The sequence below is a fragment of the Myotis nattereri genome, assembly GCF_964212035.1.
Source record: "Myotis nattereri genome assembly, chromosome: 1".
NCBI classification, from domain to species: domain Eukaryota; kingdom Metazoa; phylum Chordata; class Mammalia; order Chiroptera; family Vespertilionidae; genus Myotis; species Myotis nattereri.
In genome coordinates, this window is record NC_138075.1 from 129,483,478 (window position 1) to 129,498,526 (window position 15,049).

Genomic DNA, 15,049 nt, shown 5'->3' on the forward strand with positions numbered 1-15,049 from the left:
CAGTCCATAGGCTGACACGCTATTCACTGAGCCACACTGGTTAGGGCTTTATTGACAACTTTTAAGTGATTGAACTATATATCAATAATTGAAATGAAATTGAATATATACAGCATTTTATATTTGATGTACACATTTTTATACCATAATGTTACACACCTTAGAAAATTAAATAAACAGAGAATTCCCATAGTAGATCAACTACTAGGCTAAAAGTTGTTTAGGTAAAATCTAATAATCACTTTATATCAGTGTACATGTATATGTTCTTTACTAAAAAAATATTTTTATTGATTTCTGAGAGGAAGGGAGAGAGAAACATCAATGATGAGAGAGAATCATTGATTGGCTGCCTCCTGTATGCCCCCACACTGGGGATTGAGCCAGCGACCCTGGTATGTGTCTTTGAAGAGAGTAAAACCTGAGACCCTTCAGTGCCTAGCTGATATACTGTCCACTGAGCTAAACTAGTCAGGGCTATTTATACTTTTTTTTAAATGATTACAAACACTTCAAAAGCAAGATTTCAGGAGATTGATTGAGCAATATAAAAAATTCAAACCCTCTGTCAGAAAATAATATGAGCAGGGTAACAGCAAAAGTAGTAGCAAAATATTTGCAATGAATGTGTATCAGAGCAAAAAAAAAAAATGTCTTCATGTTACAGAGAAGTTTTTGAAATCAACAAGAAAAAACTAACTTGAAAGTAGATTAAGTACATTTTGGATATGTGCAAGTGACCAATGGACACAGGAAAAGTACTTAGTATCCTTGGTAGGAAAAGGAATTTAAGTTAAAAGAGGAAAATAATATTTTCCATCCACAAGGTTTGTGAAGATGACCAGTGATTATCCTTATACTGCTGCTTAAAGTTTAAGTTGCTTTTGACTTTTCCATAGGCAATTTGGTACCGAGTACCACATTTAAAAATATATGTATATTCCCTACACCCATCAATTCTATTTATACTAAAGTATCTTTATGAAATAATTAGATAAATTACATAGTTTGTTTCATTCAGCACTGCTTAAAAGAGCAATATAATAATAAGAAAAAAATCAATTTGGTTATACATACACACAAACAGATTATGATCTTGTCTTAGCCAAAAATAGGTGCAAAATAAGATAAAATTTATTTCTGAGCATTTGTATTAAAAATGAGCATTTCTTTAAAAAAATCTGATTTCTGCAATGAACATGTACAAAAGTTCCAGTAAATATTATTATGAATGAAATCATCCTGGGTAAGAGCAATAATATGAATCCTGCACAGATAAAATTGATTGCTCACTTCCTGTTTTGTGGACTTATTTTTGAAATTCTTTTGAGGATTGGTATCTTCAGAAGGAAAGGGAATCTTTTTTACATTTATTTTTATTGTTGACACTGTTACAGATGTTCCCCTTCCTTTCCCCCCTCTTAGTGCCTTTCCACCCAGCCCCCTTCAGCCTTCACTTCATAGTTGTCTGTGTCCATGGGCTATGCAAATATGCATATATGTTCTTTGGCTAATCTCTTTGAGTCCCCCCAATTCCCTCCCTCCCTCTGAGATCTGTCAGACTGTTCCATGTATCCATGCCTCTGGTCCTATTTGTTTGTTAATTTATTTTGTTCCACAGGTAAATGAGATCATATGGTATTTGTCTTTCTCTGACTGGCTTATTTTTGCTCAGCATAATAATCTCTAGGTCCATCCATGTTGTCACCAAGCATATAAGAGTTCCTTCTTTTGTACAGCAGCGTAGTATTCCACGGTGAAAATGTACTACATCTTTATCTACTCATCTGCTGATGGGCACTTGGGCTGCTTTTTGTCTGTGCCTGTAGAGTGTATGCATACATCTAATTACACACATATGTGTTTTACTTTATATAGCTTTACTATACATAATATGTAAATGATTATAGATTAATCATTTTAGTTGTGTACTTATGAAAATCAAAAATGGCGCCCGGTATAACTCCATTGGTTGGAGTGTTGCCTGGTACCCCTCTAGTACACTCAAAGGTCGCAGGTTCATTCCAGGTCAGGACACATATCTAGATTGTGGGTTTGATCCCTGGTCGGGGTACCTATGGGAGAGAACTGATCGATGCTTCGCCTTCACATAGATATTTTTCTCTCTCTCATTCCCCTCTCTTCCTCCCTCTTTCTCTACAATTAATTAAAAATATTTTTAAGTTAAATAATTTATTTTTGTCTTATTTATGACAGATGTCTCCTATTTGTTCCATTTTTGTCCCCCTCAACCCAGCCTCCACCCCACCACAGGCTTTTCCCATACTACTGTCTCTGTCCATGGCTTATGAATATATGTATATATGTTCTTTGGTTAATCTCTTCCTGTTCCCCCATCTCCACCCTGAGATCTGTTACTCTGTTCCATGCATTCATACCTCTGGACATATTTTGTTCATCAGTTTATTTTGTTCATTAGATTCCACATATAAGTGAGATACGTGATATTTGTCTTTCTCTAACTGGCTTATTTCTTTAAAAAATAGAACATATCAGTGATTATTCCTATTCCAGAAGTGTCATTTTAACTTATAGAAGTTTTCTTAAAAAATATTGAACTCTCCCACTATGTTTATTCATTCTTTCAATCCATCTTTACATGAAACATAACCTGAATATCTATTATGGAGCAGACATAGTCTACACAGGACCCTTCCAGTCTATCTACCAGGCCCTTTTTTCATCCTTAAAATGTTCATGTTGGCCAATATGAGCAAAATGAGAAACTGAAAATGAAAGTATTAGGACTTAGTCACAGTTGAAGCTTTTTTCTCCCTGGTTTCAAACAAAAGTATTTTTGAAGGTAGGAAATTGTAAGACCTTTTCTTGCCCTTTTGAAAAGTATAATAGTATCAAATAATATTGATCATTGGGAACATCTGTTTTCCATACAATCTGTACATTCAAATATTGGACAAAATGAATCATCCTATTTATTTGAATCCTGCATTTCCTTTGGCTTAAGTTTTCTTGAACATCAAATTACTTTAAAAAATTATTATTTTGCTTTTTTAGTCCTCTTTCCCCCACAAGTTTTTTAAGAACTAAAATTTATTTAAATGCCAACCATTGATTAGAACTGCAAGAGCTCTGTTGTATTCACCATTATTTCACTTAATGTAAGGTACCATGGATGGAATGATGCCAGTATTTTATGTATCACTAAAATTTTTTAATGCTGTCAATAAGTTTTAACACATTCTGAATTAAAAATTGGATTCCAAAGTCAGAAATGTTAAAGTGTGAGAAGATAAGCATGTTAGAATCATTGAAATACTGTCTTCTTTCTGATCCTTAAAACAGGTCTGCAGAATAGATGTAATGATATCATTTTACTTAATTGAAATGTTGTCTTTATAAAGTGGCAGTAATAGTAATAATGATACTAATATTATCTAACAATTATTTTGCCAGTTTTTTGTGTGTGCTAAGAACTATAGTAAACACTTTGCATAGATTCCCATTAAGCAAACAGTGGTGTCCTGGGAAATAATTATTTTTATCTCCATTTTGTTGATGAGGAAATTAAGGCCAAGTGATAGCTAATAAGTGACAGTTAAAATAGGATCAGACTCAAGTTGAACTGAATTCCCAGGTCATGCTCCCTCTAGTCAAATAGGCTGCTCCTTCATTAATGTGGAGAGAAACAAGAATTAATAAATAGTGTACTGTTTTCAGAAGAAAACGACATATTTGTTTTGAATCATAGGGATAAATGTTTACAATTACATGGATAATTTATGTTTTGAGATAGTGCCCTCTAATTTCCTAACGAGTCCTCTGACTCCCATAGGACTCCTCTCCATGTGGCCTGTGCCTATGGCCGTTCAAGGATAGTGAGACTCTTAATAGAGAGACAATGCCTATTGGACCTCCGTGACAGTGAGAAAAAGACAGCTCTGATTCAGGTATGCACTCGCCAACTATGTCACCATGAGATGGGGTTCATTTAATTATTTAGAATAAAATTCAATTCATCTCATTTATCTAAAAGTCATTGGTGAAATTGCGAAATGTTTATTTTGGTTCCTAGAACTTATAATCTCTTTCTTGGCATAACACTGACAGGCCCTACAATATCAGAATGTGAAATGTGCAGCTATTCTGCTAGACTCTAGTGCAGATCCGAATGCAATGGACAACGATGGCAACACCGCTCTGCACTATGCTGTCCTTGGTCACAATAAAGCTATAGTGGAAAAGCTGCTTGTGTGCAAGGCAAATACTGAAGTGAGAAACAAGGTATAGCTCAAGTAACCTTATTTATTAAATATTTGAAATACATGTGTTTAGTTTAGTTAAAGGCATCTTTTTTTTTTTTTAAAAAAAAGTATTTTTGTATTGAGAGAGGAAGGAAGAGAGAGAGAGAAACATCAATGATCAATGATGAGAGAGACTCACCCATTGGCTGCCTCCTGCACATCCCCTACTGAAGATTGAGCCCACAAATCCGGCATGTGCCCTGACCTCTCATCAACCATGTCCTCTAGGTTCTTGGGTCTACACTCAAACACTGAGCCACACCAGCTGGGCACAAGCATTTTCTTTCTCACATACATATACTGAATGTAATATATCAGGCCCTGTCACCATGGAAACACTCCAAAGCCCAATCAGGGGGCTGGGGAAATGTAGTGTCCACCGTAGGGGGCAAAGCTCTGTCTCCCTTCCACCCCAGAAGGAAGAACTTCCTGTTAGTGCCTGGGAGTGGGAGATAGGCTCAGAGCCCACTAAGGCTGAAGGCCTGGGGGAGTGAAGTGATGCTGGGGACTGGCTGCTGTGCTGCCAGGGGCTTAGGAAATGGTGCTGCTGGGGATGGGTGGGAGGAGGAGGCCCAGTACCCAGCAAGGGGAGCTGGGTGAGTGCAAGAGGGAAGAGGAAGCCCCAGTCCACAGGCAACAAAATAACAACAGGATAGCACGATAGGAACACAGATTCTTGGCACCCGTACTGTAAATGTTGGAAGTGAGATTTGACAAATGATGTTGCAGTTAATCTGTTGAAGGGAGAATGGAGGGCATTTTAAAGGGAAGAACAGTCAGTGACTGCACAGAGGTGAGAAGAAAGGGGCTTTTTTTTTTTTTAATTCTCACCAGAGGATAGTTTTCCCCATTGATTTTAGAGAGAGTGGAGTGGAGGGAGGGAACAGATGAGAGAGAGAGAGAGAGAGAGAGAGAGAGAGAGAGAGAGAGAGAAACATCTATGTGTGAGAGACACATAGACACATCGATTGGGTGCCCACCCCCCATAGGGCTGGGGATCCAACCTGCAACCAGGGACTTGCCTTTGAATGGGAATCTAACTCCCAACCCTTCCATGTGCAGGCTGACACTCCAGCCATTGCGTAACACTGGCCAGGGAAAAAATTGGATGCTTTTTATTTACTTTCTATATTATACGTGTAAGTTCAGAGGATCTTTCATAATTTTTAATATTCAATTTGGATATATGTAATTTCTTAAATTATAAATTGTTTTTGCTGCTTACAGAGTGACCTCACACCACTTGCACTTGCTAAACTTGCAAACAATGATGAAATGGTGGAATTACTAGAAAGCAGAGCTGCAAAAGACGATCAGAGAAAAAGGTACAATAGTTTGTTCTTTTAAAAATTTTATTTGGAGAGTACATTTATTGAAGCTGGGGACAGTGAAACAGGAAGCACTTCGGATAGAAGAAGAGGGTGTTAGTTGGGACCATCCTAAGCTGCCAGAGAGATTCAAATAAGGCTGCAGGAGACGACCAGACGTTCCTTTGTCCTGTGTTACCAGATCTGTACTCCAAGGCCACTCTCTATCTCGTGGAGCATCTTTGTTTAGGGAGTGGAAGGTCGCATAAGGCCTTTCCAGAATAGTGAGCACCAGCTTGCCTGAGGTTCCATAATTGAGGTTGTCCCCTCAAATGATCTCTTTGCCATAACAATGAAACTTTACCTCAGGTTTCAAAATTTAAATTATGCCTCACATGGAAGCCAGTCAACAGAAAGCTCTGAATCAAAAGTAGGTTATTGGTCCTTAAAATTGCTAAGGGCCCATCCATGACTCATCAGTATCCGTGGGTGACCAGTAGGATTGCATCTTCCAAGCCAGTTGGGGTGGACAGGGAGAGTAAGCGTCGTTCTCATGAAGATCTGCTGGCTCACAGTGAGAGCAGGTAGAGGAGGAATAGTTGTCCTGGCTTCTGTTAGTTTCCTTTCTGCTGCTGGTGATTCGCTGCAGAAATACAGGGAGGGAGGTGCTGTCTGACTGCAGGAGGTCACGTGTTTGTACAAACACTCAGCTGCCAGTTACATAGCAGCTGAGATGCATGAGGTACAGACCACCAGGTGAGGACAGGTGACAACCAGAATTCATAACATCTGAAAACTGCAGCATTTGAATGTTAGAAGCCATGAATAGCCCACATTGGGGTTGATTTGGGATTCCAAAATAGTTTCGACAAATAAAGTTCATAACTAGATTGTTTTCTTTCTTTCACTATTTTTCTGATCATGTCATTTTGCTGTCTTATCTCATTTCATCCTCCTAACAACCTTCTTAATAAGGTAATAAGATTCTTATTTTGTAGTGGAGGGTCTTGAGACAAAAAAAATGACTCATTTGAGAACAAATGGCTATGGGTTATAGAACTAGGATGTGTGAGTTCAAGACATTTATGATATGTCAAACTAACTCTAATTGATTCACTGAACTATACTGCCCTGAAGTCATGACTATTACACCTTATTTTCTTTAATTACATGCTTCATAACACACTTGTAGAACTTACGTATTTAAAGTGTATGGTATAATTAAAGTTTTAATATTAGTTCTGATATTATGTGAAATATTCTATGAATTTAGTATATTTGGAAAATATTTTGTGTTGATATTAAGAGAGTAATACTATTTATCACCATTTTTTGTACATAGGAAGCAACCACTAATTTATGAACATAAAGAAGAAAGAAGACCCGAAACATTTCAAAGTAGCAATCTTGGTAAGACTTCAAATACTGAATTACTCTTGGTGCCCCTAACATAGATGAAGTAAGAGTAGGAAAGTTTTGATAATGGAAGAACACTGTAAAAATACAAAACAATATGTAAGGTGCATATATAGTTTTTCTCAATGTATTTCTTAACAGCATAGTATTCAGTATTATTAACAAAGTTAATTGTAGGTAATTTAAAATCTGGTGCAATATTATTTGGAACGAAATTCATTTATTTAGAACTGACCCCTAAAATCCTATATGATACCTTTATGTAAAAAAGAAAAAAATCATAATTTAAGATGTTGTGCCAAAACCGGTTGGCTCAGTGGATAGAGCGTCGGCCTGCGGACTGAAAGGTCCCAGGTTCGATTCCGGTCAAGGGCATGTACCTGGGTTGCGGGCACATCCCCAGTGGGGGATGTGCAGGAGGCGGCTGATTGATGTTTCTCTCTCATCGATGTTTCTGACTCTCTATCTCTCTCCTTTCCTCTCTGTAAAAAATCAATAAAATATATTTAAAGAAAAAAAAAGATGTTGTATGTTTCTACTGTATTCACATGATAACAAATTGGACTTTTTCTAAAAATGGATCTTACCTTTAGTTTTTATAGCAAATGGATTACATGTAGTAAATGAACACTTGGTAATACATAGGGATTTGTCTCACTAAAAAAGTAACTAAAACTAGAAACGCAACAATATTTTTTGGGTACCACAAAGAAACAGCAAACCATAAGAGTTACAGCAGTTAGCCAGTGTGCAACATCCCAATGAGATTGTTTCTTAAAAGAGTTCTACCCATAGTACTGAAGTCAGAAAGAAAATGCCTGTAGAGAAGCATTGTGGATTTGACATATTATACCAACAAGGTCTCACTATTATCAGCTTCATTGCTCAGAACTCAAAACAGAATGAGATATGTTGACTTAATTAGTTGGATTATTGTAATTTCTCTAGAATATGATGCTCTGTAGCCATTGGTCAGTAGGTAATGATAATAACTATTCAAAGAGCCCAACCTGGGACTCAGGAAATGATAATAGCCCTAACTGGTTTGGCTCAGTGGATAGACCATCAGGCTGTGGACTGAGGAGTCCCGGGTTCGATTCTGATCAGGGGCATGTACCTTGGTTGCGGGCACATCCCCAGTAAGGGGTGTGCAGGAGGCAGCTGATCAATGTTTTTCTCTCATCGGTGTTTCTAACTCTCTATCCCTCTCCCTTCCTCTCTGTAAAAAATCAATGAAATATATTTTTTTAAAAAAGTACAAAGGTGTTTCACAATAACAAAAATGCCAGTGTGCTCCCCAGATGTGGCACAGTGTGCTACCCAATGTGTGCAATTGGAAATGTTTGAGGACACCTTGGACTTAGTGGACCTTTATCAGAGGACTTGTGTAGGTTGGTTTGCAAGTTATAGGAAATACAAGGATGGACTAGCGTTTTGACCTTGAAGGTGTGCATAATATGAGAGAGCTGTCCCTGGTTCATTTCTGTGTTGTTGTTTTTTTAACAGAATTTTCAAAGAAAATGTCAAAAATAAGTCATTCATTTGTCCACTGAATGGTCTGCTATTTAACTCTCAGGTGTCTTTTAGGTGCTCAGTGTTATTCTGATGTTGCAGAATGGGAACATTTTAACAACACAGTCCTTGCCCTCTAAGAGCTTGTTAGTATCATTGTCACTTCTATTATTCACATTACTTCATTCAGTGCTACTAGCTGCCAGAGTGCACTAGGAGCTTATAATTACCCTTGTTTATTCTTTTGTATTGGCATGTAGGATGCCAGCCTCTTTAAGTCCATGATGAGAACTAAAGTTTTAAACATGTGGGTGAGGCCTTGGCATGGTGGTTCAGTTGCTTAAAGTGCTGTTCCTGATATGCCAAGGTTGTGGTTTTGCTGCCTGGTTATGGCTCATATCAGAATCACCTAATGAATGCATAAATAAGTGGAACCAATACTCCTTCTCTCTCCCTGTCTCTCCTCGTCTTTCTAATGAATTCTTTTAAAACCTTCAAAAATAAATTAAAAAGTGGGTATGTTTTTGTTGTTTTTTTCTTTATTGATTAAGGTATTACATATGTGTCCTTACCCCCCAATGCCCTCCCCCCAAACCCCCTCTCGTCTCTCACCCCTGGTGTCTGTGTCCATTGGTTAGGCTTATATGCATACATACAAGTCCTCTGCTTGATCGCTCCCCCTTGCCCCCACTCTCCCCTACCTTCAGAGGTTTGACAGTCTGATCAGTGCTTCTCTGTCTCTGGATCTGTTTTTGTTTATCAGCTTATGTTTTTCATTATATTCCACAAATGAGTGAGATCATGTGGTATTTATCTTTCTCTGACTGGCTTATTTTGCATTATACCAATGCTCTCCAGTTCCACTTATGCTGTTGCAAATGATAAGAATTCCTTTTATTTATTTATTTTCTTTACAATAGCGTAGTATTCATTGTGTAGATGTACCACAGTGTTTTAATCCATTCATCTGCTGATGGGCACTTAGGCTGATTCCAAATCTTAGCTATGGTGAATTGGGCTGCTATGAACATAGGGGTGTATATATCCTTTCTGGTTGGTGTTTCTAGTTTCTTGGGATATATTCCTAGAAGTGGGTTCACTGGTCAAATGAGAGTTCCATTTTCAGTTTTTTGAGAAGGCTCTATACTGTTCTCCACAGAGGCTGCACCAGTCTGCATTGGTGGGTGTGTTTTAAAGTAACGAACACAAATAGGTTTGCCAGGTAACGAGACAGACGGTGATGTTTGGCAGGAGGAATCTTTATAGAGATTACATGTTTGACAGCAGGAGCAGCAGAGCAAGGGCTAAGGTGTACACATGAGCTTTGAGGGATTTAGGAGCAGTACTCTTTTGATGGGGCCCAATGTGCGTTAAGGGAATGGTTGGGAATGAGGTATATATGTAGCTAAGGCAGCCTTATGAAAGTCTTTAGTACCACAGAAAGGACTAGATGTTTTTTCTTTTATAATTTTGTTTTGTTAAAATATATTTGGCCCACAATAGATTACATTCAGGTATATGACAGAGTAATTTATGTTTCTCATGATGTGTTCACAATGATAAGCAAATGATAACCATCTTACTGTGCAAAGTTATCGCAACTTTGACACGCTCCCTGTGCTGTGCACTAGATCCCTGTGGCTTATATATTTTATAACTGGAAGTTTGCACTGCTTATTCATATTCTTCCTTTTCATCCAAATCCTCAACTCACTACCCTCTGGCAACCATCAGTTTATTCTCTGTGGCCATGGGGTCTGTTTCTGGTGTTTTAGATTGCACCTGTAAGAGAGACATTATGGTGTTTGACTTTCTCTCTCTGATTTAACTTAGCATAGCACCTTCTTGGTCTATCAATGTTGCCATAAATGGCAAGAGTCCATTCTTACTTATGTCTGAGTAATATTTCTTTCTTTCTGTATATGTACACACACATCCCACATCTTCTTTATTTGTTTATCTATGGAGGGCACCTAGGTTGCTTCCATATCCTGGCTACTGTAATTAATGCTGCAGTGAACATTAGGGATGCAGATATCTTTTCAAATTCCTGTGTATGTTTCTGTACAATAAACACCCAGAACTGGAATGGCAGTTGTATTTCCAGTTTTTTGAAATAGCTCTGTGCTACTTTCCACCGTGACTGTACCAATTTACAATCACATGGACAGTGCATGAGGCTTTCTCTGTTCTCCATATCCTCGCCAACACTTGTTTTCCATTTATATTTTGGTGACAGCCATTCTGAGAGGAATGAGCTGGTACTTCATTATGGCTTTCATTTGTATATTCCTGATTAGTGATGTTGAGCTATGTGTTTCCTGTAATTGTTTTAAAAATATGTTTTTATTTATTTTTAGAGAGAGAGGAAGGGAAAGGGAAAGTAAGATAGAAACATCAATGAGAGAAACATCATTTCGATAAGCTGCTACCTGCTGCCCCTGCTGGGGAAGCAGCCTGCAACCCGGCCTGTGCCCTGACTGGGAATCGAACCAGTGACCTCTTAATGCAGGGCACAATGCTCAAGTCTCTGAACCACACTGGCCTGGCCTATATGTTTCTGTTAAATAGGGAGAAAAGGGACAGACTTTCAGTTGACTCCCTCTAAAGTTTTATAGGCCTGAGTTATATCACATGCTCATTCCTAAACCAGTTATTGGTAAAGTAGGTACTGTGATGAGCTCAGTATAATCACTTCCCTTTTTGGAGCTGGGGAGATGCCACCTTCTTTGTGTATCAGGACAGTCAATGTCCAGATAGAGATGTGGTTCTCCAGCAAGAATGAAGACTGAGGCAGGGAGCCAGCAGTGCATACTGCAGGGATGCATTGGAGTTTTGAGCAGAAAAGTAACAAGATTAGGTTTGATTAGGGCCCTCTGGTTGTGATATGAAGCAGGGATAGCAAAGTTTTCCTTGAAAAGGGCCTGATTTTAGTCCATGTGGTCTGCCTTATCTACTCAAGTCTGCTATTGCAGTGTGAGGGCGGTTCTAGAGAATTTGCAACTGAGTAGGCACAGCTGTGTTCCAGTGAGACTTTATTTGAAAAACCAGATGGCAGCTTCTATTTGGCCTGTGGGCCCTAGTTTGATGAACCCTCATGTAGAGAACAGATGGAAGAAACCACGTAAAGAGACTGGGAGACGAAACTAGCTCTTGACTTTTTGGACTAGCATCAGTCCATTATGAAGTTTCCATCCATCCATGCTAAATGTGTCAGGAAGCTCAATTTATTCCACTTAAAATGTTGGAGTTTTTATAGGTCTATGTCATTTTTATTCATTTTGCTTTCAAAATATTAATAATTTAAGGAGGAACAATAACAGTTGTTAGTATTTTCCCCCATGTCACAGCCACCTGTTAAGAGCCCATGTTTGACTAGGGCTGCTGACAGTAGCAAAGTAAAAGCAGAGGGAGTAGAGAGGTCTAGGTCATATGATTTCGTGATGATTGCAAGTGAAGAGTGATCAGGGAGAGAGAAATCCTAGGTGATTCATAGGCTTCCAGTCAGTGCACTGGCATTTAGATTGGACGTGAAGAATAGGACTTTGTCAGAGGAGCAGGAAAGAACAACAGTTCAAGAGCAAAGACCAGTACTTTTCCATACATGTTGAGTTATTTTAAAATATATTTGTATTGATTTCAGAGGAAGGGAGAGGGAGAGAGAGATAGAAACATTGATGTGAGAGATTCATGGGTCGGCTGCCTACTGTAGGCCTTGTACTGGAGATTGAGCCTGCACCCCAGGCATGTGCCCGGACAGGGAATCCAACCTTGACCTTCTGGTTCACAGGTCAGCACTCAATCTCTGAACCATGCTGGCTGGGCCATACATGTTGAGTTTCATAGAATATCCATGGATATGTACATTTTGGGTACAATTTTTTTGACTTTTTGACTTGTCCTGTCAAGAACTGCCTTTAATAGGTGAGCCATGGTTTTAGTTTAATAACATTTAAAAAAAAAAAAGATTAGGAACAAATAAAAAGAACTTTGTAATCACTAGAACATTATTTTGGAATATGTGATCATTTTTACTTTTCTACAGTTATTGTAAAGAGGAATTCAAACCTGTTTAGTTGGAGAGAATTGTCAGTGTGATTTTTTTCTTTTCTTTATTGGAACGTTCATGCTATAGAACTTGTTGTCAATCATTAGGATCCTGTATTTTCTATTCTGAGTAAAAGTACTGTTTCTTGTTTCATATTATTTTCTGACATCATTGTTTCATTCATCCCTTTTCTGCCTTTATTCCAATAGCTACGAATCTACAGGAATCTCCTAAATCACCACAAACCGAAACAAAATCAAAGACAGGTATTCTGTGAAATCAGCTTCTGACTGTAATCATGTATAATATATCAACCCAAATAATAACAATTCCACATAATGCAATTTTGTTAGAGGTTCTTAAACCCACACCTAGGTTTGTTTATTCACTAGAAAAATTTACAGGACTTAGCATATAGTTGTTCTCATACCTGAGATTTATTACAGTAAAAGTCCAAAGGAAAGTCCCCAAAGAGAATTGGTGTGTGTGTGTGACAAAGGGTGGAGGACACCAGGCACAAGCTTCCAAGAGTCCTCTCCCTGTGGACTTACCAGGAGGTCGTCATTACTCCAGGGTCAAATTCTGACAACACACGTGAACTGTGTCATCTACCAGTCTGGTTAGACTCAGTGCCAAAGTTTTTATGTCACTATAGTCACATGGGCATCTGCCCCATAGCCTGTACCTAAATTCTAGATTCCCAGAAGGAGAGCAAGTGTTTGTCACGAACCCTGTAGGTTGTAGGAAGTATTTAGGCACAGGGGGCCACTCTTCTCAGTTAGGGAAATGAGGAAACCCTCCCCAGATTCAGGTTTTCAGACTCCAACTGAAGGGTAGCCTTTTAAGCAGGACTTTCTATGGATAGGAGTCTTAGTCCTGCGGCATGAAAATTTTCTGCACAGCAGTTATAGCCTTGAATGAATTTTTGGTGTTGACTTGAAAATTTATTTTTAAAGCAAGTAATATTGTAATATAACATGGCACTGGTTTCAGTTGCATCATCCATAATTGCTTGCAATGTTGGTTACTATTATTAGTCTTAGTGAGTATTTAATAGCTATTTATACATAAATTACTAGTGCAATATCAGGCAATTATAAACTTTCCTTTTCATCCAATTAATGTTTCAAGGTAATGTTTAGATAAAATCTGTATGACAATTTCTGTATTAAAATTAGAATAAAAAGTGTCATTTAATTACATGGATGATTCAGTTGATATTGCACTAACTCCCCACTTATAATGATAAAACAAGATATTCAACCGTATTTATCAGTTATTTTCTTGCCCTAGTATACAATTATAATTATTGGCTTTATTTATGTATTTCCATATGCTTCACTTTATTGTGGGGATAACACCCTTATTCTTTTTAAAATTCTTTATTGTTGAAAGTATTACATATGTCTCCTTTTCCCCCCTTGATCTCTCCCTGCCTGCTTCTGCCCCCATCACATGCTCTCATCCCCCTATTGTCCGTGTTGATTGGTTATGTATATATGCATGCATACAAGTCCTCTGGTTCATCTCCTAGGCCTCCCCTTCACCCTCCCTAGCCTTCCCTCTGTAGTTTGAAGGTCTGTTCCATGCTACTACATCTTTCAATACCCATATTCTGATACTTGGATCTTCATATTAATTTCTAAGGTGACTATGTCTTGAAAATAGCATTACTATGTTGATATATGCTAATAGTAGTTTCAGCAAATACCTATTTTTAAAGAAAACTTCATAATTCTTAGCTTTTAGATGAGTTTTAGGATCACAGCAATATTGAGGGGAAAGTACAGAGAGTTCCCATAACCTCCACATCCCCTACACAAACAGCCTCGCTCATTTTACATCCTGTAATAGAGCGGTGTATCAACAAAAGTCCATAGTTTACATTAACGTTCACTCTTGCTGTTGTATATTCTATGGGTTTTGACAAATGTATGATGACATGTATCCCCCATTACAGTATCATATACCATCCTTTCACTCCCTTAAAAATCCTCTATGCTCTGCTTATTCATCCACCCCTTCTCCCTAAACAGTGGACACCAGTGATAGTAGCTTTATCTTTTCCTGAATGTTGTATAGTTGGCATCATACCGTAGGTATCTTTTTGAGTGTTTAAAAAATTAAAATTTCAAGGTAATTGGATGCATTTATCCAAGATGTTTTTTGTCCTTTGTGGTTTTCTGTTGTTGTTCTTTAGCTTAGGCTCTGATGACATGTGCCATATGCACTCAGGTAGCATGATTTCTCTATTAGACACCTAATGGGGAAGGTTGAGAAAAATGACCTCACACACTACTGCAGAGCACTGACTGTTTGGACCATCCTTCTCTATGAGGTGGGTCCAGAGAGACTTTCACAATGAAAGGAGACAATCTCAAGTAGTTCTACTTTATACAATTGGAATCCCAAGGTCTCTCATACTTATTTTGCAATTGGAAATGGGGCAGAAAGAGTTTGGTTCCTATGTTTTGCTGTGCTGC

General features: G+C 38.1%; 1 protein-coding gene across 2 annotated transcripts in view; it reads left to right on the forward strand.

Annotated features, from left to right (window-relative positions):
* LOC308523081 (uncharacterized protein) overlaps nucleotides 1-15,049 on the forward strand; it is a 78,459-nt gene that overhangs the window by 47,721 nt on the left and 15,689 nt on the right. For both annotated transcript variants that reach the window (XM_081096753.1, XM_081096752.1), the window contains exons 4-8: nucleotides 3,815-3,929; nucleotides 4,090-4,263; nucleotides 5,511-5,608; nucleotides 6,933-7,000; nucleotides 12,776-12,832. In XM_081096753.1, the coding sequence (XP_080952879.1) occupies nucleotides 4,156-4,263; nucleotides 5,511-5,608; nucleotides 6,933-7,000; nucleotides 12,776-12,832 (331 nt within the window). In that variant the 5' untranslated portion in view covers nucleotides 3,815-3,929; nucleotides 4,090-4,155. The remainder of the gene's footprint in view (nucleotides 1-3,814; nucleotides 3,930-4,089; nucleotides 4,264-5,510; nucleotides 5,609-6,932; nucleotides 7,001-12,775; nucleotides 12,833-15,049) is intronic.